This window comes from Solanum pennellii, chromosome 2 (assembly GCF_001406875.1).
Source record: "Solanum pennellii chromosome 2, SPENNV200".
Lineage (NCBI taxonomy): Eukaryota > Viridiplantae > Streptophyta > Magnoliopsida > Solanales > Solanaceae > Solanum > Solanum pennellii.
The window spans coordinates 37,613,420-37,639,648 of record NC_028638.1 but is presented as its reverse complement, the minus strand read 5'-3'; the positions used below and the strand labels follow the sequence as shown (position 1 = coordinate 37,639,648).

The 26,229-nt window shown below is 28.9% G+C and overlaps 2 protein-coding genes across 2 annotated transcripts; both read left to right on the top strand.

The window, feature by feature from the left end:
• The first annotated feature begins 2,189 nt into the window (after positions 1-2,189).
• On the top strand, positions 2,190-3,845 carry LOC107008898 (pentatricopeptide repeat-containing protein At4g36680, mitochondrial-like). The gene has a single exon (XM_015208109.2). It carries the CDS (start codon positions 2,361-2,363, stop codon positions 3,609-3,611), a length of 1,251 nt encoding a protein of 416 aa, XP_015063595.1. The 5' UTR covers positions 2,190-2,360; the 3' UTR covers positions 3,612-3,845.
• A 15,865-nt stretch (positions 3,846-19,710) lies between these two features.
• On the top strand, positions 19,711-21,552 carry LOC107010470 (probable polyol transporter 6). The gene is made up of 2 exons (XM_015209756.2): positions 19,711-19,902; positions 20,017-21,552. The coding sequence occupies exons 1-2, from the start codon at positions 19,803-19,805 to the stop codon at positions 21,414-21,416; spliced, it is 1,500 nt and encodes a 499-aa protein (XP_015065242.1). The 5' UTR covers positions 19,711-19,802; the 3' UTR covers positions 21,417-21,552.
• The last annotated feature ends 4,677 nt before the right edge of the window (positions 21,553-26,229 follow it).

Genomic DNA, 26,229 nt, shown 5'->3' with positions numbered 1-26,229 from the left:
TTAACATATGCCCTTTTCATTATTAAATAAGAGAAATATTACTTTTCTCTTAATAGTATGAGTTGTGGCACTGTCCAGAAAACACATATCTCCAGTACTCATCTTAGATCCAGCTGAAGACTGAGAAATTTATTTATCTTAGTAAGAATAAAAATACATAATAAGAAGTACACAATTTAAAAAAGAAATTTTAAGTACATAAACTTTAATCAAGACATTAAAAATACATAAAAACATTATTCATTTCCTAGCTCAATTATCAATCTCAGTTGTGATCCCCAAAAAAGTTTTCAGCTTCCAGATAAGCAATATATTGAGCCCATTAAAGCATCATCTTTCAATGCTAAGTTTGCCTTAACATTCTCATTATATTTTTGAGAAGATCCTGCCTGAGTATCATCTTTGAGAGTCAAATATGACTCTACCCGGGCATTAGAAGAGGAGATATCACCTTTCTTTCCTTTTTTTTAAAGGAATTTTGATATAGCCTGATAAAATGCTTATGTGCCCGACATTCATTTTTCTAGTGACCTTTAAGGTCAAAGTGATCGCCCTTTCCTTTAGAAGGATTATTTTGAGAATCTATATTGTTCTCCCTTTTGTAATAATCATCACCTCAACGAATATTATATCATCTTTTGCCTTTGTCACGCCCACACACATTGTCATGGCCTTGATTATTTGTCTTATTTCAGACTGGTCATGTGCTTCAACCGCGTGTGCCTCCGGTATTGGAGCACTTCCAGCGGGACGAGCTTCATGATTTTTCATTAGAAGGTCATTATGCTGCTCAGCCACCAGAAGGCATGAGATCAGTTCAGAGTATTTTTGAAAACCTTTTTCACGATATTGCTGTTGTAATATCATATTAGAGGCATTGAAAAGTAGTTAGTGTCTTTTCCAACATGTCCTCATCTTTTATTTTTTCCCCATATAATTTCAATTGGAAAGTTATTCTAAATACATCAGAATTATACTTAATTACGGTATTATAATCTTTGAATTGTAAGTGCATCCACTCATAACGAGCCCTTGGTAATACAATTGCCTTTAGGTGGTCATACCTCCCTTCTGACCTATCCACAATTCAAGTGGATGTTTCACCTTTAGGTATTCAACCTTCAGGCTTTCATCAAGATGATGACGAAGGAAAATCATAGATTTCGCTTTATCCTGACTTGATACCGTATTTTATTTGATTATACTATCGCCAAAACCCTTAGCGGTAAGGTGAATTTCAACATCAAGTACCCATGACAAATAATTCTTTCCAGAAATGTCAAGTGTCACAAATTCAAGTTTTGACAAATTCGACATGATGAAAACTATCATAAAATAATTTTGAGTTAATATTATGATATTGGTTTGTTTATTATAAATGACAAATTAATACTTTAAATAGTAAAGTAATGGATGAGTATAAAATACATTATATGCATGAACATTAATGTTAGAAAAAAATATATAAACTGATGAAGCATTGGAATAGTAAGAGTTAAATATATTTTATACTTGTTTAAGTATTTATTACTAGTTTCAATTAATATCAAAGTTTAGTAATAATTTCAAGTTGAATTTAATACAATATTATATTTTTTATGACAAACAAAATGTTTGACAAGAAAATACTTACGAGTATTCTAACTATCATTCATATTGCTTAGTATTAAATTTAGAGTTATAAATTAGTAGCATAAATAACATAACAATATAAATTTGAAACGTATTGATTATTACGCCCAATGATTATTACACCCAGTAAAGTATCATAATGATACCTAAAGCAAGTTATATATGCAGTAATAAAAATACGAATCAAAGATTTATGCAAGTCCTATTAGAGATGTTATATACACATAAATGTATACCTGACTCTAAAAGAAAGTTGATTAACTTTTAGAAATTAATTTCGAATTAAGTAGATCTCAGTTAGTTAGAGATTCGTGCTAATAATGTGTTATAAAATGAAAGAAAAATACAAAAATACACAAATAATAATGATAGACAAATGTTGATGGAAGTATAGAATGGAGAATACTATTTCAATTCTTCAAGTGTGTCATTCACAAGGTGAAGCATACCTTTTATAGGATGTAAAATCATCCGTTTACAATGCTAAACAAATTACGTTAAAAATATTAATTAAGCGATATATTAATATAATATTACGTTAGGAATAGATGAATAGAAACATCCACCCAATTAAGTGGATTTGTAACAAAGAGAAAAATTTGAAAAAGATATTCCTTATTTTTTAACTCACTCTAAATGCTTCAAGATTCTCATTTTCTTGTAAACCCCAGTAACCTTCCGCCGTCCTAAAACCTTTCACTGTTCACCCAAAACCGGCTAAAACCCTAATGTCTTCTTCCATTTCCCTGCGCCTGGCGCGCCACCTCTCAACCTCGGCCGCAGCCGCCGCCACCACCGCCACCGCCGCTGCTTCTTCAACATCCGGCGCAACCATCTCTATCTCCAAAGCGAAATCCAAGCTAAAGTGTGAGCACGATCCAGACAAAGCACTAAAGATTTACTCCTCTGTTTCTAACCATTACACTTCCCCTTTATCCTCCCGTTATGCACAAGAATACACAGTCAAACGCCTCGCTAAATCCCATCGTTTCTCCGACATCGAAGCCTTTCTCGAGTCTCACAAGGATGACAAAAAAATTACCCAGGAACCCTTCCTTTCCTCTATAATTCGTTCGTATGGATTAGCTGGAATGTTTGATCAGGCGCTTAAAACTTATCTTCAAATGGACGATTTAGGTACCCCTAGATCAGCAGTTTCGTTCAACGTGCTTCTTTCAGCTTGTGTGAACTCCAAATTTTATGATCGCGTTCCCCAGCTGTTTGATGAAATGCCAAAGAAGCATGGATTCTTACCTGACAAAGTTTCGTATGGTGTATTGATCAGGTCTTACTGTGAAATGGGGAAGCCTGAATTGGCAATGGAGAAACTTAAGGAAATGGAAGAGAAAGGTGTTGAAATTACAGCTGTTACTTTCACAACCATATTGAACTCATTGTACAAGGGAGGAAGGTGTGATGAGGCTGAGAAGGTTTGGAATGAGATGGTGAAGAGAGGTTGCGGTCCGGATGTTGGTGCTTACAATGTAAAGATTATGAACATTCAGGGTGGTGATCCTGAAGGAGTGAAGGTTTTGATTGAGGAAATGAGCAATGTAGGCTTAAAACCCGACACGATCAGTTACAATTACTTGATGTCTTGTTACTGTAGGAATGGGATGATGGATGAAGCTGAGAAGGTTTATGAGGATTTGGAGACAAAGGGGTGCAATCCAAATGCTTCAACTTTTAGAACTTTGATATTCTATTTGTGTAAGAATGAACAGTTCGAGACGGGGTATAAAGTGTTCAGAGAAAGTGTGAGAGCAAACAAGATTCCAGATGTCAATACACTCAAGTACTTGGTTCATGGTTTGGCGAAGAGTTCAAAGGCGAAAGAAGCAAAAGAAATGATCAGGACAATGAAGAAGAAGTTCCCTGCTAATGTGGTGAAAGTTTGGACCAAGATAGAGGAGGAGCTTGGTTTGGCTAAAGTCGAACTCGGTGATATCAAGTCTAATGAGAGTAATGTTGCGCAGTAATGATTTTGTTCGAGATATAGCTGTAAGCAATCTAGCCAGCTTTATAACTGTTGAGGAACTTCACATGATTGAATTTTTTTGTTTGTCATAAAGATGTGAGTTAGCACTTGGCGCTAACATTTCTTGTGCCATTTATTTTTGAAAGCTAATATAGATCTTTTACTTGGAAGTTTTGTAGTGCTTTTGAAGATCTGCAAATGTTCAATTCTACGGGATAAATATTTTGTTGCTTCATTGCTTTTTTCTTTCATTTCTGTCGATATTGCTAGCAGTCTGGTAAGGTTACTTCCCGCTAATGCTGCTGGTCTAACGAGTTCAAAGGTTTTTGCTGACATTTTGTTTAACGCATTTATGTTATACTTCTGGACAAGTTACACTGACTTAGCTTTTGGAGAAAAATTGATTCTGGTAAATCATATTTATCGTTAGAAACCAAAGATTCTACAGTTCCTGTGATTGTTGAATGTATTTACCTTACGTTTATCTGCTTTAGTAGACACAAATCAAAGGTATGCATTTTGTCTTTGTAATTGCAAAATGGTGTATGTGAAAGAAGTACACAATGTATATGACAATTGTTGATATGAGACTGGTAAGCCATGTATATTCCATACTTATTCAAGGTGGAAAAGGCAAGGAAATATAAAAGAACTGGAGGATTGAGCAGCTTCTTACAAGGTAATGGAAGTTATCTGTGAGGCAATTTCTAATAGTTACTAGAAGTTATATGTTCTTATTATAAATGTTGTTAAGTACTTATAGGTCATCCTATAGTATGATAAATAATGCATCTTACTAATGTAGTTATATGTCATCCTATTATATGATAAATAATGCATCTTAGTAATGTAGAGGGTAGTTGTGAACTTGTAATCATGTTTGTATGGAGACAGATTGTTCTAAGAGATATGAGATACGTGTGTCTCTCTGTTATTAAAATATATATCAGTATAACTTCAATTTATTCATCCATTCTGACATGTGTTTGTATTGAACACTTTTAGTAGTATGTTGTTTCAAGTCCAACGAATCTCTGGACTCATTTCTCTTATGCCCACATATGATTTTTGATATTCTTGCATCCTTGAAACAGGCATTTTTGCACTTTTGACATTTTTGTAGTCCCCTACCTGGTGTCATGATTAATTTTATCAAGTATCGATAAATGTAGCACTGCCCATTTCCTTCGACTTTGTTTTAGTACCATTTCTTTACTTCTCATTGAAGTTTATGAGGTGGTCATTCATCATTGTGTGGTTAGATTCTGATCTAAAAAGATTCTGATGGATTTTATTCCTCCAGCTAACAAGAAAGACCTCGAAACATGATATTCCTCTGGTTTTGATTCCACCAGCTATGATGGTTTTTGAGGTACCTGATGCAGCAAAGCCATCCTTTAATATGGTAACTCCTTTTTAAATTGGGAAAGACACAATATTAAAACATAAAATTCATATGTTCGGAATTCTTTCATATGTATGGATTAACTATTTCTTGTTCTGGAGCCTGCTGTGTTGTGAACCCCCCCCCCCCCCCTTTTTTTTTTTTCTATGGTTCATGATGACTTTGAATTGAACATTCGTACAGTGAAGTTACTGCTTGGACGTGGAATATTTCCGAATTAATCTATGTTTGGTTGGATAATCATTAATCTTCAGAATATTTTGCATTAGCAATCGATATGCTTGTTTGTCGACACTTTTAGATGGCTTATGTAATTGGTTGTCCATTTAGATGTGGAAGTGATTTCTTTTGAAGATGGAGTTCTGGGGAAACAGGGGATGAATGGTTTCTGCAAGACCATTTGCATGGATCACGGGTGCAACTGTTGCAACCTAACATGGCAATGGCATGGCAGATGTTTCCAAGAAAGTATTTTAGGATGTATCTATGAGAGTAGTTGTGGAACTACTGGGCGGGGAGAGGACAACCTCTTGTATCTCTGTTTTGTGTATACACAACAATCTGAGTACAAACTATACACATCTATCTAAGCCTCGATAGGTATAGTTATATGGTATTTCTGCTGGTGGCGTAGCAGGTACTCGGTTAAATAGTCAATGGAGCGCAAACTGTTCCAGACAGCATTGTTATATTTTAAGAACATCCATCTTAATATGAGTCTCACACATATTTATGCTTTGACATGAAGCGGTTTAATGCAACGACATCCAGAGGGCTGTTTTTGATTTTTTGGTGCTCTTAGCAATTTTATTTAAAAATAATTTTCACTTAAGAAAATTCTCTAGGCAAATTATTCATAAGATTTCAGACATAATCACAAAATTAGATGATGAAGTATAATTGTTACTAAAATTAAACGGAGGATAAAAGTGATTTAATAATATTTTTGACCCTTTTCGGGAGAATTTAGGGGTATGCCAGTATCTCTTTGGAGTAATTTTTTTTTTTTCGTTTCCTTTTTATTACTAATGCGTAGACAGTATAAATAAATATTTAGAATGGATACCTTCATGCGTATAGTTCATGGCAAAACGATAGTTATTGATTAAGATTTACTTGTTAAATTATTTGATTATGTTTCTTTAATTAATGCTAAACATCTAATACTTTCATATGCATTTCTGATTTATTTTTTTCTTGGTGATCCTGATCGATCCAAATAATTATGTACATGATTACGATTTTTTCATTTAAATATTATTAATAATTTTACCAAGATTGTGACTATTTTGTGTTGTTTCTAGGTGTAAAATAATAATTAAAGAACCAATTGCGATGTGTCAACCTTATATATATATATATAGTTATTTTTTTATTTACTTCCTCCGTCCTGTTTCATGCGACATTTTTCGGATTTCGAGATTCAAACAAGTCGATCTTTGACTGTAAATTTTTCATGGATTTTAAAAACATTTTGAATTATCAATTACTGTGAATTATAACACTTTTTACGTAGTTTCCAAATATATAAATTTCATTTTAAAAAAATTAAAGATTTCATGCGCAAAATTTCGGTCAAACTCAAAATGTTTGATTTTTTAAAAATGAAAAGTGTTACATAAATTGGAATAGAGGGAATAATTTTTTTAATACAAAGACAAATTCTATTAAAATGCTAGTTAATTCGTTCGAACCCATCCCACTTAGCTCCAACCTGGTTAGGAAGCTATTAAACTTTATTTTATTGATAGAGAGGTAATAATTTATGACATTTCTTAAAGATCCATATGATTGTATTGCAATACCATTCTTTAGTTACGAGTACGACTTACGAAATTTGAAGGATCGTTCTAATTTCTAACCTCTAAACTAGTACGGATCGATTTTTCGTCATTTTAAGATATTCATACTTTATTGTTAATTTTGTTAGAAAAATATTGTCATTTCAAAAGATAATTTTTTGATTGTTAGCGAAATATTTTATTTCAAAAAATTATTTTATTAAGTGTATTTACGAAGACAAATAATTAAAGTGTGTTAAAAATATTAAATGGTAAAGTTGACAGTGTATGTCATTCTCTTTTAACTTTCTTGACACATTTTGATTAGGAAAAGGGTTAAATATGCTCCTAAACTATTCGAAAAAGTCTAGATATGCACTCCGTTTAAAGTTTGGTTCACTCAATCTCTCGCCGTTCAACTTTTTGTCCAAATATGCCCTTATGGGCGTTAGTTGCCATGTTGGACATATCCAACTCATTTTTCATTTCTTTAAATGTCATATGGAATTGTCATGTCATTTTGACCTTACAACATGACATTTATATGAAAATGAAAAGATATTCGGACTCATAAAAACCTGATCCGACCCATAAATCAACTCCTTTTAAATTCACTATCTGACCCATTTTTAACAATTTATTTAATTTTTATTTTTTCGGTAAATCCCGAAAATGAGTAATTGATTAATAAAAAATAGAAAAAATATGAAAAAATATAAAATTAACTCCAAAAATTCACAAATAAATATAGTAACCTTAAATCTAACATTTCAATATTTTTTTAAATTTTTTATTTTTTCGGTAAATCTCACTGAGTAATTGATTAATAAAAAATATGAAAAGTATGAAAAAAAAAATTAACGCCAAAAGTTTACAAATAAATATAGTAACATTTCATTCTACAATTTTTTTAAATTTTTATATTTTTGGCAAATCCCAAAAATGAGTAATTTATTAATAAAAAGGGAAAAATATGAAAACAAAATAAAAAATTTACGTCAAAATTCACAAATAAATATTGTAACTTTAAATTCAATAATTTCAACAATTTTTTTATTTTATATCTTTTTCATATTTTTCTATTTTTTATTTGTAAATTTTTTGCGAAATTTATATATTTTTTCATATTTTTTGTTAATAAACTCATTTTTTGAATTTGCCAAAAAAATTAAAAATTAAAAAATTGTTGAATTTAAAGTTACTGTATTTATTTTTTTAATTTTTGGCGTTAATTTTATATTTTTTATTAATCAATTACTCATTTTCGGGATTTATCGAATTTTTTTTTTTTAAAAAAGTGTTCAAATTGAATTTAAGGTTACTATAATTATTTGTGAATTTGGCGTTAATTTTATATTTTTTTCATATTCTTTCTATTTTTTTTATTAATACTTACTCATTTTCAGAATTTATCGAAAAAATAAAAATTAAACGAAATTGTTGAAATCGATCGGATAATTTATTTAAAAGGGGGTTGTTTTATGGGTCAGATTAAGTGTTTATGAATCCAAATATCTTTCCATTTTCATATAAATGTCATTTGGTAAGGTCAAAATGACATGACAAATTGACAATTTCATGTGGCATTTAAAGAAATGAAAAATGAGTTGGATATGTCCAACATGACAACTAACGCCCATAAGGGCATATTTGGACCAAAAGTTGGATGGCGAAGGCATGAGTGAACCAAACTTTAAACGGAGGGTATAACTACACATTTTCCAATAGTTTAGGGGCATAATTGACCTTTTTCCCCTTTTGATCTATATATACTTCTCCTCCATTTGTTGGAAAGTATACATTGAAATTAACATTCTGCTATATTTTCATTTTCTCGTTCCCCTCTTTGGGTTATTTCAAATTAATGGTTAGTTTATTTTAATTCCCCCTAATAACTTGGTGATGATAATTAATTTACAAATTCCTGCTACCTCTATTTATTTAAGATAGGGAAGTGCTTGTTTAATCCTGGGAAAACATTTCACATCGTTGAAATAGTTTCTTAGACAGTGCCCAGCACGACTCTAGTATCTATCTAATTTTCTGCACTATTTTTATATATCTTCATAGTAATATTTATCTTATTTTCAGGACTAACTTTTGATAAACAATAAAGTTATTTATTATTATTATTATTATTATTATTATTGTGAAATTTCTAATATTTCCCCAACAATCTAAGAAACTATTGGCATATAATTTTTATCCCGAAACTTTTGATGACTTGTGTCTTGAAACTATTGATGATACTGATGGTATTGAGGACAGTAAAGTTGTTGTTACCTTGACTGGTACTATTCAAGTCATTCTACCGGAGGATTACGGTAAAGAAAATTACAGGTATGTAAATAGACTTAGTTACAAATTCAATGCCAAAAATAAGAACCTTCATGAAAAATAAACATCAATGCAAAAGCATGTTGAAAAGAAATGACAATCCCGCTAAGCTAAAAATAACTTTAGCTAAAACGGATGATCTGATTATTGCGATCATTTCAGAAATAAATGTTGTGGCCAATATGAGAAACTGGGTGATAGACGTTGGTGCTACTAGGCACATTTGTATAAACAAAATTGATTTTGTGTCATACATCCAAGTTGAAAAAGGAGAACAAATTATTTATTTTGGTAACTCAAGGACAACTAAAGTTCTTGGAAAAAGAAAAGTTCTTCTCAAACTCACATCTGGTAAAACTTCGGCATTGAGTGATGTATTGCATGCTCCTAAAATTCTAATTAATTTGATTTCTTTGGAATTATTAGAAAAATGTGGAATGAAGATTTCTTTTGAAAATAATGGGGTCATATTGACTAAAAATAATATTTTTGTGGGCAATGAATTTGTGACTATGATTTATTTATGCTTAATATTTGTGATCATTTTACTGCTTACATGATTTAAATTTAAATAATTTTGATGATTACATTAAAGCTATGTTTGCTTTTGCATGTTTCTTATTATAATATGTTAATGTCTCATATATGAACGTGCAGTCTCTTGGTTTAACACTTGATTTAGAGTAATTCAGATAAATGTGAAATATATGTTGAAGCTAAAATTACTAAAAAGTCATGTTTTTCAGTAAGTAGAGAAACTGAATTATTGTCTTTGATCCACACTGTTTTGGATATTTGAGACAGACTATGACTAAAGTTGGTAAAAGATATTATGTGACTTTTATTGATGATTTTTCAGATTTACTAAATTTTATTTGCTCAGAAATAAACATGATGCATTTGATGCTTTTATTGCTTATAAGTCTGAAGTTGAAAATCACCATGATAAGAAAATCAAAAGAATTCGATCTAATAGAGGTGGAGAATTTGTATCTTTAAATGTTTTATGTGAAAAAGAATGAATTATTCATGAAGTAACCCGCCTTATTCACCTGAGTCTGATGGAGTAGATGAAAGGAAAAAATAGAACTTTAAAAAAAATGATTTAATTCAATGTTATTTAGTTCAAATGCCCCTTATAATTTATGGGGTGAAGCAGTTTTATCTGCATGTCACTTACAAAATAGAATTTTCTCATAAAAGAACTGGTAGAACTCCTTATGAATTGTGGAAAGATTATAAACCTAACTTGAAATATTTAAAAGTGTGGGGGTGACTTGCTAAAGTTCTTTTACCTGAATCTCGAACGAGAATAAAAAATGATCCTAAAGCATGCAATCAAATATGTTCTAAAACTGCTGATTAGTTGCTTGCTTATTGGATATGCTGAACATATTGTTGCGTGTAGATTTCTTGTTTTGAAAAGTAATGTGCTTGATTGCAATATTATTATTGAGACAAAGAATGCTGAATTTTTTGAACATATTTTTTCTACTTTGTGATAAAATTTCTCATGCACCTGTGAAAAAATAATAATGAAAATACCTCAAATATTGAGGAACTACGGAGGAGTAAAAGGCCAAGAAAAGAGTTTCTCTTATGAAAATTATTTTCAAACTTTTCTTGTTGATAATGAACCATTAAATTATTTTGAAGCTATATCTTTTTCTGATGCTAAATTTTGAAAGAGGCAATAAAAACTGAAATTGATTCTATTATGAAAAATAAAACATGGATCTATAGATAAATATAAAGCTCGGTTAGTAGTCAAAGGATTTTCTCAAAAAAGAAATATTGATTATTTTGATACATTTGCACCAGTGCCCAAAATTTCTTCTATTCGAATATTAATTGCCTTAGCATCAATTTACAAGCTTTTTATTCATCAAATGGATGTAAAAACAAATTTCTTAAATGCTGATGTAGAAGAAGAAATTTATATAGTTCAATTTGAAGGATGTATTATTTCTGGACAAAAAAAATAAAGATTGTAAGTTAATTAAATCTCTTTATGGCCTAAACAAGCTCCTAAGCAGTGACATGAAAAATTAGATCAAGTCTTATTGAAAGACATTCTGTTGAAGTGGATATATGTGTTATACCAAATGGTAGACAATGATTATATGATAATATGCTTATATGTTGTTGACATGCTTATATTTGGTACAAGTTTAAATATTGTGATTAGTACCAAATTATTTTTGTCTACTAATTTTGATATGAAAGATTTGGGTGAAGTAAGTTAATAAGGATTGAAAATGGTGTGTGTGTGTGTGTGTGTATATATATATATANGTAGATATATTATGGTGACCCAGTTGTTCAGTCTAAATATATGCTCAAATTATTGGAAGTCTATTGCTCTTGATAAATTTTACTAGATTTGATATTGCCTATATTGTTTGTAGATTGAGTAGATATATTATGGTGACCCAGTTGTTCAGTCTAAATATATGCTCAAATTATTGGAAGTCTATTGCTCTTGATAAATTTTACTAGATTTGATATTGCCTATATTGTTTGTAGATTGAGTAGATATATTATGGTGACCCAGTTGTTCAGTCTAAATATATGCTCAAATTATTGGAAGTCTATTGCTCTTGATAAATTTTACTAGATTTGATATTGCCTATATTGTTTGTAGATTGAGTAGATATATTATGGTGACCCAGTTGTTCAGTCTAAATATATGCTCAAATTATTGGAAGTCTATTGCTCTTGATAAATTTTACTAGATTTGATATTGCCTATATTGTTTGTAGATTGAGTAGATATATTATGGTGACCCAGTTGTTCAGTCTAAATATATGCTCAAATTATTGGAAGTCTATTGCTCTTGATAAATTTTACTAGATTTGATATTGCCTATATTGTTTGTAGATTGAGTAGATATATTATGGTGACCCAGTTGTTCAGTCTAAATATATGCTCAAATTATTGGAAGTCTATTGCTCTTGATAAATTTTACTAGATTTGATATTGCCTATATTGTTTGTAGATTGAGTAGATATATTCATAATCTCAATAATAAGCATTGGTTTGTGTTGAATAAACTGATGAAATATTTGAAAGGAACCATGAATTATGGCATCGTGTAAAGCGAATTTCCTTCTACTTTAGAAAAGTATTGTGATGCAGCCTGGATCTCTGATTCAGATGTGATAAATCCATTAGTGGATATGTGTTCACCTTAGGTGATGGTGCAATATCCTGAAAATCAGCTAAATATACAATCATTGCTAGATCTACTATGGAGTCAGAGTTTGTAGCTCTGGAGCTAGCTGGTTCTAAGGCTGAATGCCTAAGAAAATTTTTAGCGAATATCCTTCGATGAAGGATGAATTATTGATCCCTTCGATGAAGGATGAATTGTTTATTCCTTCGATGAAGAATGAATTGTTGATTCCTTCGATGAAGGACGAATTATTGATCCCTTCAATGAAGGATGAATTGTTGATCCCTTCGAAGAAGGATGAATTATTAATCCCTTCGATGAAGAATTGATTTTTGATCCCTTCAATGAAGGATGAATTATTGATTCATTCGGTGATGATGGATTTTTGATCCCCTGATAAAGGATGAACTGTTGATCCTTTTGATAAGGATGAATTATTGATCCATTTGACAAGGATGAATTGTCTCATGTGTTTATACACTGGGATTGTAAAGCCGCAATCGATATTGCGAACAATGAATCTTACAGTTGTAAGATCAGACACATGAATTGAGGCATGATGTCGTTAAGCAGCTGCTGAAAGATGGAATAATTGCAATTGATTATGTGAAGTCAAGAATTGAATTCGGCCGATTCACTGATGAAACCCGTGGAAAGAAAATTAATTCTTCAAACCTCAATAGAAATGGGTTTAAGGTCAATTGTTAGCCAATAGAGATGGGAACTCAACCTATGTAATTGGAGATCCCATGAAGTAGGTTTATATGGGTAATAACAAGTTGATATTGACTCTGCGCACTAACTGAGAGTGTTTGAAACTGCTACTAAAACTGAGGGATGAGCTTTTAACTCTTAATGAATTCATAGTCCTTAATTAAAGAAGGTGTATTTAAAGCAGTGTACACTTCATGAATTCACCTATATAGGAGTAGGAGTGTGGCCGCTCCTATGAAACTTTGGTCTAGTCTCTAGAGCTCTCATGATACCAGGCACGCGCATGACCTATAAGCGCAAAACTGTGTTGAACAGCAAAATTACTGTGGTCAAAATGTAATTGTTAAAGTCACTGATTTACAACTAGAATTATTTGGTTTGTAGAAATGTTATATTTCATCAATAATTCTGTAAATTAAATTTTATCGATCTAAGTTTGGTTCATAGTCCGAAAGATACCAAACCTATTGTATTTTGTCCTAAAAATCCAACAAGTTATGATTTTATAAAAATCTTTTGATATAAGTGGGAGATTGTTGGAAAATATTGTTATTTTAAAAGATTATTTATTTGATTGTTAGAAAAATATTTTATTTCAAAAGATTATTTTATTAAGTGTATTTACAAAATCAAATAATTAAAGTGTGTTAAAAATATTAAATGATAAAGTTGACAGTGTATGTCATTCTCTTTTAACTTTCTTGATACATGTCCTTATATTTGTCACTTTGCATGGGAAAGATTGGACATGTGGCAAGCCACTTGTCATCTTGGCTACATCTTTCGATCTATATATACTTCTCTGTTTGTTGAAAAGTATACATTGAAATTAACATTCTATTATATTTCCATTCTCTCGTTTTTCTCTTTGGGTTATTTCAAATTAATGATTATTTTATTTTAATTTTTCATAATAACTTGCTGATTATAATTAATTTGCTAATTTCTGCTATCTTTATTTATTTAAGATAGGGAAGTGCTTGTTTAATTATAAAAAAAAAATTTACATCGTTGAAATAACTTCCTAAAACAGTACCCATGACTCAAATATTTATCTAATTTTCTGCACTATTTTTATATATCTTCGTAATAATATTTATCTTATTTTCAGGACTAATTTTTGATAAATAATAAAGTTATTTATTATTTTTATTATTGTGAAATTTCTAATATTTCCCAAACAAATTTAAGGTTCCTTCTCTAATAATTAATTAATGAGATTACTAAATTACGACCTCTTATAATTGATTATATTAATAAATTGTGCTCAAGAAAGGGAATTTTAAGTATCGTAAGTCCATGACTTTGAGAACTGACAACTATCAATAATGATATCACACATCGTATTGATGTGGCGTGCGGGTGAAGTGGAAACTTACATTCAGAGTCTTGTGTGGTAAAAGAATATCATCAAAACTTAAAGGTAAGTTTTGTAGAGTGGTGTCTACACCAACTTTTGTTGCATGGAACATAGTATTGACTAGTCAATAACTCCCATGTTGAAAAAGTGCATGTTGCGGAAATGAGAATGTTGACATGGATGAGTCGGCATACAAAAAAAGATAAGATTAGGAATGAAAATATTTAGGATTAGGAAAGAGTGACCTCTATCTGTGGACAAGATGAGGATAGAGAGATTGAAATGATTTGGACATTTGAAGAGTAGATATGCAAATGCGCCAATGACGAGGTGTGAGATTCGTTGTAGTACATACGAGGAGAGGTAGAGGTAGCTAAAGAAGTGTTGCGAATAGGTGATTAGAGAGGACATGACTCAACTCCAAGTTACTTATCGAAAACATAACCATAGATAAAAAAATATGAAGGGCACGTACTAGGGTGAAAGGTTAGTAGGTCGTGGATCGGAGTTTTACTTTTTGAGGGTTTGCGCTTGTTGGTGTTCGTCATTGTATTAACCGTATTATTATAGTTTTTATTTTTGATATCTATCATCATCTTTTGTTTACTTTGCTTTGATTATCTTATAATTTTATTCTTTTTGTAGGCTTTGCACTAGTTTTCTTGTTATTTGTTATATTTCTTACATTGTTTTTATTTTTTTACACTTGCATTTACTGCACTTGAGTCGGAAATCTTTCAAAAATAACATTTCTACCTCCATAGCAAGAAAGTTTACGGATACTGTACCTTCCTCGACATCACTTGTTGAATTTCAAAGAATATCTTGTTATTATTAATTGTTGGACATTTTGTAATATATATTGGTCTTAATTGATTGAACAAACATATTTGTTTACGAAAAAACATGGCTATTATGAAAAGTCATTTGTTTATAAAAGAACATGACTATTATGAAAAGTCACTTACTCATAAAAGAATACTATCATTATAAAAAGTCATCTCTTAAATTTTATAAATATAAAGATTCTCTAAAAGTTACCTACGAAAAATCTGCAAATATATACAAAGTGCTTTGTTATATCCCGAAGGAAATTGCTTGCATTTTCCCCAAAATATATATATATATAAACAATAAGCTAATATTTTATGCCTCAAAGCCGCCTTCTTCTTCGATTTATAATCCATATTATTTTTCTAACAATTATAGTACTAAATTCATAATTTACTTAATTACAAGTAAGAAGTCTTGCACTTTTCTCTCTTAAACTATTAAAAAGTAATTAGCTAATGCTCCATCAATACTCATATCCTATATTTCTTGATATCACCAAATTCCACAAAGACATTAACATTATTATATTTACAACTACACCTTCTCATATGTATCCTGTAATTTCCTCGAAATTTTTGCTGGTTCCAAATTGGGGATATTAAATAATTACATTAATCAGTGGAGAACACATGAATGGATAAATATTTATTACCATTCGATGTTTACACCAGACTAATCAATTGCTAAAACTTATCGAACAAATATCGCAGCATTGACTTCTTAGGATATATTGTGCGCATGTCAGTTTTTCTGGCTGTCTTGTGGAAATATGTACACACATAGTATTTGAAAAAAAAAAAGAAAAAAAACTTTGATTTTCCACGAAAATAGTAATTACGCATAATATCTCCAACAAAATTCTATCTTTTGGTTGGTCAAAGGTCGAAATATCTATGCAACTTGGCCAATATGTTTATAATATGATTACACTACAATTTAATTCGTATAGTAACAAATGTGACAAATAAAAACCCTACAAGCTGTATAATATTTTTGGCTAATTTCAGCCTAAATTAATTAAACAAGTCCATATCAATGCTCAGCCTATCGACTTTGACTATTGTAGAGCATAATTATGACAATATAATATATCATTATTAATAGGGTTGGGTATCGATCGATTCTGTTCGATTATGAAGTTTTTTCGATTTATCTGTTATCAGTTCATAGACATGCTAAATTGTTATGAAATCATTATGATATTGGATTATTGGCTATTAAACTTTATTGATTCGGCTATCGGTTTTAATGGTTAAAATTTGACGCACGTATAAAAAAGAATCATTGGAAATCACTAAGAAACAAAGTAACAAACCAAATGAATCATGCACATAAATTGATAAATTGTATTTTGCTCAAAAGCAAATACGAAATAACTGAGAGTTTGAGACAACCCGAAAAAAAGAAGATATGAAACTTAACCCTAAGTCAAGCATTTTATTTACCAAATTGTATAAATATAATTTTTATTAATCTACTATTGGATCATCAGTTAAGAAAAAACTTTGAATTTCGATAACCCGAAAATAAAAGAATTTAAAGTTGTTATTGAAACCACTAAATTTATATGCATTATCAGTAGACCAATAACTTTTATTCAATTTAGAATATTACTTTAATTTTGATTTTTAAACGACTTTAGTATAATCTAAATCTCAATATAGATAAAATATTAAATTAATTTCATTTTTATTTATCTAAACTTTAGTAACAAAGCATATATCGTCAATAAAAAATTATTGGCATGACAATGATTATTTCCCATCACTCTATCAAGCACCTATTCATAGTTATATAGTTGACTTAAACCTTTTTAAAGATTAGCTTCTCATAATGCTGAAAAGGATACCCCTAACTTATTCAAAATTTCAATGCCATTACCAATACGTCATGAATTATTATCCTATTTACACTACTATAGAGTGAGGACATATATACTTCCTCTATTCAAACAATAGTCGGTAACTGTTGACTTGATATACCTTTTAAAAAATTATAAATATAAAAATAATTTTATCATATTATTTTTTAAATATAATAAATATGATGTCTTGAAAATGTAACAGAAAAATTATTATAATTAATAATAACGATAAATTAAGAATTAAGTGTAAAACTATTCATGAATTTAATAAGGTGAATAAATATTATAGACATCTATTTTTAATTTTGTGCACAAATATTATTGGACGGAGAGAATATTATATAGTGTAGGTAGTTGCGAATTGTATATAATTCTTGTTAAAAAATGTAGAAGAGACAAACTAACGTTAACTATTGCATTTATGACTAATTCAAAGTTGACATCTCAAAATAAGGTTGGCAAATCAGTGCTTTTTTTTTTAATCTTCCTAATTATGGCAAAAAAAGAGGTAGGTTATTTACTTTGTTTAGATAGAGTTGAGTGATGATCCTTATTTATAGGTAAGGTTAATTTAGGATAAATTATGGTCAAAAGTTTGAATACTCCGTATCCATATATATTCAAAAGTTATATAGTAATATTATCAAGTCAATAATGTAGATAATTATTATTCCTTCTGTCTCTATTTATTTATTCATATTTTCTTTTTTAGATGTCTTTATTACTTGTTCATTTTGACAAATTAAGAATCGACAACTTTTTTTCTATTATACCCCCATTTAAACTTTTTGAAAATTTTATAGTTTTAATTCATCCTTTTTTAAACCATATTTAATAAGGGTAAGATTGTAACTTCACTATGTTAATTATTGTTATCTTAATATGTAAACTTTTTATAAAGTGAACAACTAGATAGAGACAGAGAAAGTATCAAATAAACGAAGTATTTTGTGAAAAGGTGTGCATGGTTTGTTTGGCTAAATTTCTAAAAAATCAAATTTCTTTTTTTCTTCTGAAAGTGATTTTTTTTAAAAAAACATAAAATAAATTAAATTGTTTGATCAAACTTTTAAGAAAGAAATAAGAAAGTAATTTTGAGGAGCGGCAAAAGCTGATTTGTTAGAAGCTAATTTTTTAAATATTTTTTCCAAAAATACTTATGGAACTTTGACAAAGCAAAAACTATAGTCCTATCATGGACTGTAAATATTTTTCAAATTGATTAGTCAAAAATAGATGATTACTCTCAAAAATATTTTTCATGAAAACTTTCTGTTGATTAAAAAATATTTTTTCAATGTATATTTTGAAGATTTGGTTAAGTGAGCTCGTTTAGTGACTTAAAAAATAGTTTTTAAATAAAAAATAAAAAGTCAAATTAAAATAATCTTAAGTCAAAAAAATAAGTAGAGAGAAACCTACTTTTAATTTTTGATTTATTTTAAATTTATTTCAAGTCATTTTTGATCATGTCAAGAACTTTCTAACTTCTGAAAAGTCATTTAAACATATTCTAAATTATTTTTTTATATTTGTCAAATATTTTCAAAAGTCAAAAACTAACTTAATATAAATTTGATCAACTTTTAAGACACCCTGTAACAGACATGACAAGTAAAAAAATAGAGCAAAAGGAGATATTAGGCTCGAATTAAAAACTAGATTAGCGACGTTTAATTAGATTTAAAAATACAATTTGGTTTCAATCAAACTAATTCTTTTTTTAAAATATAGAAAAGGTAAAACTATTCATAAACGCGAAGACAAATGTTTCCTAATAAACTTCTTTTGCAAGGTGTGAAGACAACTTTTACTAATTTCCTAATAAATACTAAATCCAACTCTTTTAGGACTAACCCAAATTTAATTTTCCCAATGTGAAATGTGTGTAAAATCTGAGATCGGCAGAATCAAGACCATAATTACTCAGATAAGTATTACTACTACTCCCTCCATCCACTTTTATTTGTTATATTACGCTTTCGAGATTTAATTTAATTAATTTTTAAAATTAAATTATATTACATTAACTTGATATTTTAAATAAAATTTTAGATATTCAAAAACTATATGAAAAGTATTATAAATTTACAATTTTTTTCATATCAATATGATGAAAAAACATCTTAAAATATTAGTCAAAATCCTTATAATTTAATCCTAAAAATAAAATTTATGACAAACAATGGTGGACGGAGGGAGTAATTATTATCACAACATGTTTGCATTCATCCAAATATATATCTTTCAAAATTATAAACACAATTGATTTGAATTTAATTTTTTTTATGCTTAAGCTTCATATTCTAAATAAATATCGAGTGCGAACAAATTTTATTCCTGAAATCTAATTGAAGTCAAATGTGACCTCTAAAAAATGACGTAAAGTGAATGCTTGTATCCGAAACCCGAATTGGATGGGAGTTCAGTGGTCAGTCCTATGAGGACTTGTAATTCTTATCCACAAATATACCAACTAATCAATTAAGAAAATATAATTAATATAGGATTTAGGATTAAATTTTCCATTAAGGATATAGTTAATATAGGATTTAGGATTATATTTTCTATTTTCCCCTATATATAGACCCATATATAAGTAAAGTTCATAGATCCAATTTCTTTGATTTGTAAGTGTAGTGCATGCTCTAAACTAGAAATTATCACAAATTAATTTAGTTTACTTCTAAAAATATACCTACATTGTTCATACAATTGAATTATGGAGAATGGTACTGCTGGAGAAAATCCAATAAGGATTAATAAATATGCCTGTGCTTGTGCTATTGTTGCTTCCATGATATCTATCATCTTTGGTTATGGTAAGTTTTTTACTTCTAAAATTCTTCTGTTCTTTTTTCTTTTCCGCCCGATTAATCTATCATCGCATTTGCTTTTCTTAATTAGACTAATGAGAAGTTTATGTTTGAATACAGATACCGGAGTGATGAGTGGAGCGATGATTTTTGTGAAAAAGGAATTCAAAATCAGTGATGCAAAAACAGAGGTTCTAGCAGGGATACTTAATTTATGTGCTTTAGTTGGGTCACTCAGTGCTGGAAGAACCTCTGATTATATTGGCAGACGTTACACTATTGTTATAGCTTCTGTAATTTTCTTGTTAGGATCTGTTGTAATGGGATACGGTCCAAGTTACGCGGTTTTATTGATAGGTCGATGTGTTGCTGGAGTTGGTGTTGGTTTTGCACTTATGATTGCACCTGTTTATTCAGCTGAAGTTTCAGCTCCATCCACGCGTGGATTTCTGTCATCTCTACCAGAAGTTGGAATTAGCATTGGGATCTTACTTGGTTATTTGTCTAATTATATTTTCTCCGGATTGCCTCTGAGACTTGGATGGAGAATTATGTTAGGAATTGCAGCAATTCCTTCGCTTTTCTTGGCGATTGGCATTCTCAGAATGCCAGAGTCTCCTAGATGGTTGATCATGAAAGGCCGTCTAGGAGAAGCCAAGGAAATAATGTACAAAGTTTCAAACGACCCTGAAGAAGCTGAATTTCGATTGAAGGAGATTAAAAAAGCTATGGGCATTGACGAAAATTGTGATGATGAGATAGTTAAAATCCCGGATTCAGTGAAGGCACAAGGGGAGGGTGTTTGGAAAGAATTGTTGCTAAAGCCAACAAAATCACTGAGATGGATTTTAATTGCTGGTATAGGAATTCATTTCTTTGAACATGCAACTGGCATTGAAGCTGTCATATTATATAGTCACAAAATATTTGACAAAGCAGGAGTACATGACCATAAGCACCAAATTCTTGCTACAGTTGGTGTTGGATTAACTAAGCTCACATTCATACTGTTGTCGACTATCTTGATTGACAGAGTTGGTAGGAGAAAGCTTTTGTTGACGAGTTTAAGTGGTATGATTGTGACATTAACAGGACTTGGGATTTTCTTGACTTTGGCAGAGCACTCTGGTGGCAAACTCATATGGGCTTTGGTTCTTAGCATAATTACAACTTATGGAGTTGTGATGTTTTTCAACATTGGGCTTGGTCCCGTTACTTGGGTATATACCGCTGAGATTTTCCCTCTTAAGTTTAGGGGTTTAGGAGTTGGAATTGGTGTCGCAGTTAACAGGTTGATGAATGCAACAGTTTCTATGAGTTTTCTGTCAATTTCTGCAGCAATTACGACTGGTGGTGCTTTCTTCATGTTTGCTGCGATATCAGTCATCGCTTTGATCTTTTTCTACTTTTTCTTGCCTGAGACTAAAGGAAAGTCTTTGGAAGAAATGGAAGCTCTTTTCACTAGAGGAGGCACATGTTCTAACCATGTTAGCAAAGAAGTGGAGATTGGAAAATATTGATTCTTGATCAACTTTTGTGTAGCTATCCTTGAATTTTCATAGAAAAATATGCCCTTTTTACTGTTGAGATAAATTTTTGTAATCAATCCAGTTATGTATTAGTTATAAACATTAAATTGCAGCTTCTTGTTACTAAGTGTAGTTTGGTTTCAATTGTTATTTAGTTGTAGCTGCTGCCTTTTCTCTACTTTTGCTGCGTTTTTGAGGATATCATACATCCGACTCTCAAACACACGAGTTTAAAATAAAAGATTTTGTTATTTTACAATATAACATAACTAAAAATACACTCGAGTCAATTTAAATGTATGTAAATGAAGTAAATTAAAAATAGAATTTAATAGTGATTCTGATCCAAATAATTGTAGACTTGATTACAATTTTTTCATTTATAATATTATTAATAATTTTAACAAGATTGTGAGTTGTGACTATTTTGTACTGTTTTTAATTAAAGAACTGATCGATTTGCAAGTGTGTTAAATATAAAATAAAAGCTACATGTTCTGATTATTATACTTTGGGATGCTATCATTCTTTTATTGATAGAGATTAGAGAGTTACAATTTATGATATTTATTAATGATTCATATTACTGAAACCAAATGTTTAATATATAGCAAAATTGAATTACATATATTGACTCCCATATACCATTTGCTTTTATTGAAGTGATAAAAATTGAATCTTATTTTTTAAAAAAATATTTGTAGAGGTGTATATGATCCTTGTAGCAAAGTTTATGAATAAGTTTGATTTTTTTCACACGAATTATTTTTTGACTTATTTAATTATCACTATTTGAGTTTTCTCTTTTTATTTTTTTTCTTTTATTCTTTAGCTTAAAAATAAGAAAAATAAAAAGAAATAAGTGTGGAGGAGAAAAAGAAGAAAAAGAAGAACATAATTGAGAACTAATTTTATGTGGTTGTATTATAATTAAAATTATTTTTCTTATGATTATATTATAATTTAGTTTTTATATGTGAAAAAAATGGTACTTCTATAATAAATTTTAGAAGAAAAGTAGTGGGAAAAAAATTGGCCATCAATCTAGTAAGAAAAAATAATATATCCTCAAATCTATAATTGAATTTTTAACTATACATTTATCTTTCGCGAGGTCTTATTATTTTAGTAAACTATATTAAAGCGGAATACATACCAATCGACAGCCACCTTCTTTGCATGTTTGATATACACTCGCTGCTTCTCTCTTTATCCCATTTTTCATTAATTACAAAAAAAAAAAAAATCTTTATTGTATTTTTATTTTCTTCTTTTTTTCCCCAACTTTTAAAACTTAGGATGTGTTTGGTATGAAGAAATGTTTTTCGATTTTTTCATATTTGATAGATTTAAATATTTTTTAAATTAACTTATTTTTCTCAAATTTAAGAAAAATGATCTCGTTTCAAAAATTAAGAAAAATATTTTTCAAAACTCTACTTTATACTTTAATATTTTTTCTTACCCTAACCCGTATCTCGAATCCTACCCTCCCATCCAAAAAAAATAAATATATTTTTTAATTTTTTTTTATTTTTAAATTTCAAATATATTCTGACCCCTAGCCTCAAACCAGCCTCCCTCGCCCAAACAAAGAAATAATAAAGTATTTTAAATTTTATGATTTTTTCCGTAACGCAACCTCTACCACTCCTATCCTCCCCTCCCTCCACAAAAATAAGTTATTTTGAAATATATTCCAATTTCTTAAAATTGCATTTTTACTCCGCCCCATACCCTGACGCCCGGAGCCCCTGTCATTCTTTTTTTAAAAAATATTTTTTAAAAATATTTTAATTTTTTAAAAAATTCATTTTTACACTCCTCCCCCTGCCACTTGCCACCCGGCCGCCCCGTCAATTTTTCTTTTCGAAAAAAATGTTTTTGGAAAATATTTGAAATTTTTAAAAAGTCATTTTTCACGACATTCCCCACTCATAACCCCCCCCCCCTCCTGTCTCCCCAGGCTATACCGTCAATTTTTTTTTAAAGAACTGTTTTGAAAAAAAAATTAAAATTAAAATTTTTTATGTCATCTCCACCCATACTTCATCCCAACCATCCCGTCAAAAAAATTATATTTTTTTAAAAAAATTATTTTACAAAAATATTTTTGTAGGTCAGGTCCTGGGTAGAATGTCTGGATCAGGTCATGGGTCAAATTTGGAATGGTCATCAGTGTCTTGTCCTAGTTCAACGGTGAGGGCTTGGGTCTTAGATCAATTCTCAGGATTGATTTTTGGATGAGAAATTACTTTCCTTTTAAAGATTTTCTAATCTTATGTCAAAAATAAAAAAAATATTTTTTATCCATTAACCAAACGTTTAAAATATATTTTCTAGTATTGCAAAATTGATGCGATGGAGACAAAGAAGGAACCAAATAAGAATTTTTCCAATAGGAAAAGAGACGAGCAAGTAAGATTGTCAAGATATTTAAGAGATGTTATAAGTGATGAAAAGATGACAAAATCAATGTTTTTATTCTTGACAGAATTATGGCACAAAAAAAGAGGTAGGTTGTTTACTATTAGTTTTAGATATAAATGGGTGATAACTCTCATTTATACGAAGATTTACAAGCTAGGAAAAATTAATGTCAATATTTCATGCTATAATTTTTTTAAATTAAAATATTTAATTTTTTTCTCAAATTGTTTTATTAAATATGGAAAGAGATTAATTTAATGAAAGAAAATAATAGTATTAAATTAAAATAAAGTAATAAATAAGGGGCAACATACAATAATTATTCTTGTTATTGATGTTTCCTTAAGAGATGAACCGGGTGTATATATCTTGTTTGATCAAATTTTTGAACACTAAAAAATATATATATTTTTACTTTATAAAAGTGCTTGTTTTAAAATTTTGAGTTGTTTGACCAATCTTTTAGGTGAATATATATATATATATATATATATATATATATATTTGAGTAGTAGTAAAAACTATATCTTATAATAAAAAGTTTTTTTATTTTTTAATAAAAACACCATGTCTTAGAATCTTAAAAAAACAATTTTTCCCAAAAACACTTTTGTAATCTTGCAAAAACTATTGTTTTAAAATTCTAATATAGTAATATTGACAACATGTGCTTTTTAAAATTAATTAGTCAAATACAATGTGTTTTTTTTTTTTAATAAAAACACTTCCAATAAAAATCTTTTCAAATAAGGAAAATTTTAAAATAACCCAACAGACACGACAGTAAAAATGGATTGAAAGGAGAATATATTAGACTCACTTTAAATAAAAACTAGCTCAACGTTTAATTAGTTGTTAAAATAAAATTTGGTTTCTCAAAGTCATACCATTTTTATTTTTTATTTGGAAAAAGGTAAATATTTATAAACTGACAAATGATTTCTAATGCTAAATGACCAAAAAATTTGGTGAAAATTTAGTCAGAACTTAAAAAAATCTATAATATTTTTTTTATTTAAAATAAATTGATTTTTTCACATTTATTAATTAAAAGATTTTAAAATTAAAATGATTATAATGTTCAAAAAAACAAAATATTATTAAGACCAAAAGGATTTTTTACACAACACCAATTTTCCTAGTAAATAACTAATTAAAACCTTATCCAAATCTAACACCTTTTAGGATTAACCCGAATTTAATGCTCCTAATGTTAATTGTGGATACGTCTTGAGATCAGCAGAATATATACCATAATTAGGCAGATATAATCTTAATCTTACTCTTAATATAAATCATATCATATCCATATATATATATAAATCTGAATCTAGAATTGCTGATGTGGCATGCCGCTAAGGGCTGAATATTTTTTTGTGGTTTTATTTTTACCTCTTTTTTCATTTTAAAACATAAAATATTACTCCTTTTTAATGCTTTAATAGAATATAAAAGCATAGTATTTATTCATTCCCTCATTACACATAAAAACTTCAGTTATCAATTTCTTACATTAAAAACATTTTCCTTAATTGTAAAATTTAAGAAGATTTAGAGCTCATTTGGATTGGCTTAAAAAAATAACTTTTAAAAACCATTTTTGAAAGTGGTAAACTTGTTTTTAAAATAAGTAGTTATGTGTTTGAATAAAAGTGCTGCAATTGAAAAAAAGTTGTTGATATGTTTGGCAAATAAGTGTTGGTAAGCATTTTCTTTATCAAAAATATCTGAAATACCCTTAAAGTTGTTAACATGATTAAAAATTGATTAATCTAAGATTTTTATACTTAAAATAAATTTAAACAAAATTAATTTATATTTTACATCCATAAGTAATAATATTTCCTATCATTCACATATTTCTTTATCATCACTAATTATTTATAAGAGGAATATAAATTTCTCATTTAAGTTAATTTTGTATCCCCACTTAATAATAATAATAATAATAATAATAAATAAAAAAACTAAAAAATAACAAATAATAATAATACAAATTACAATAAATAATAATAATAATAAATATAATAATAATAATAAATAATATTAATAATAAAATAATAATAATAAATAATAATAAATATAATAATAATAATAAATAATAATAATAAATAATAATAATAAATAATAATAATAACAATAAATAATAATAATAACAACAACAAATAATAATAATAATAATAAATAATAAATATAATAATAGTAAATATAATAATAATAATAATAATAATAATAATAATAATAATAATAATAATAATAATAGTTAAAAAAAGAACTAAGGGCAAAAGGGTAATATATTTAGTCAACATAAAATACCTTTTAAGTTGAAAAAAAAAACTCACCTAACTTTTAGCTTTTGGCTTAAAATAAGTCA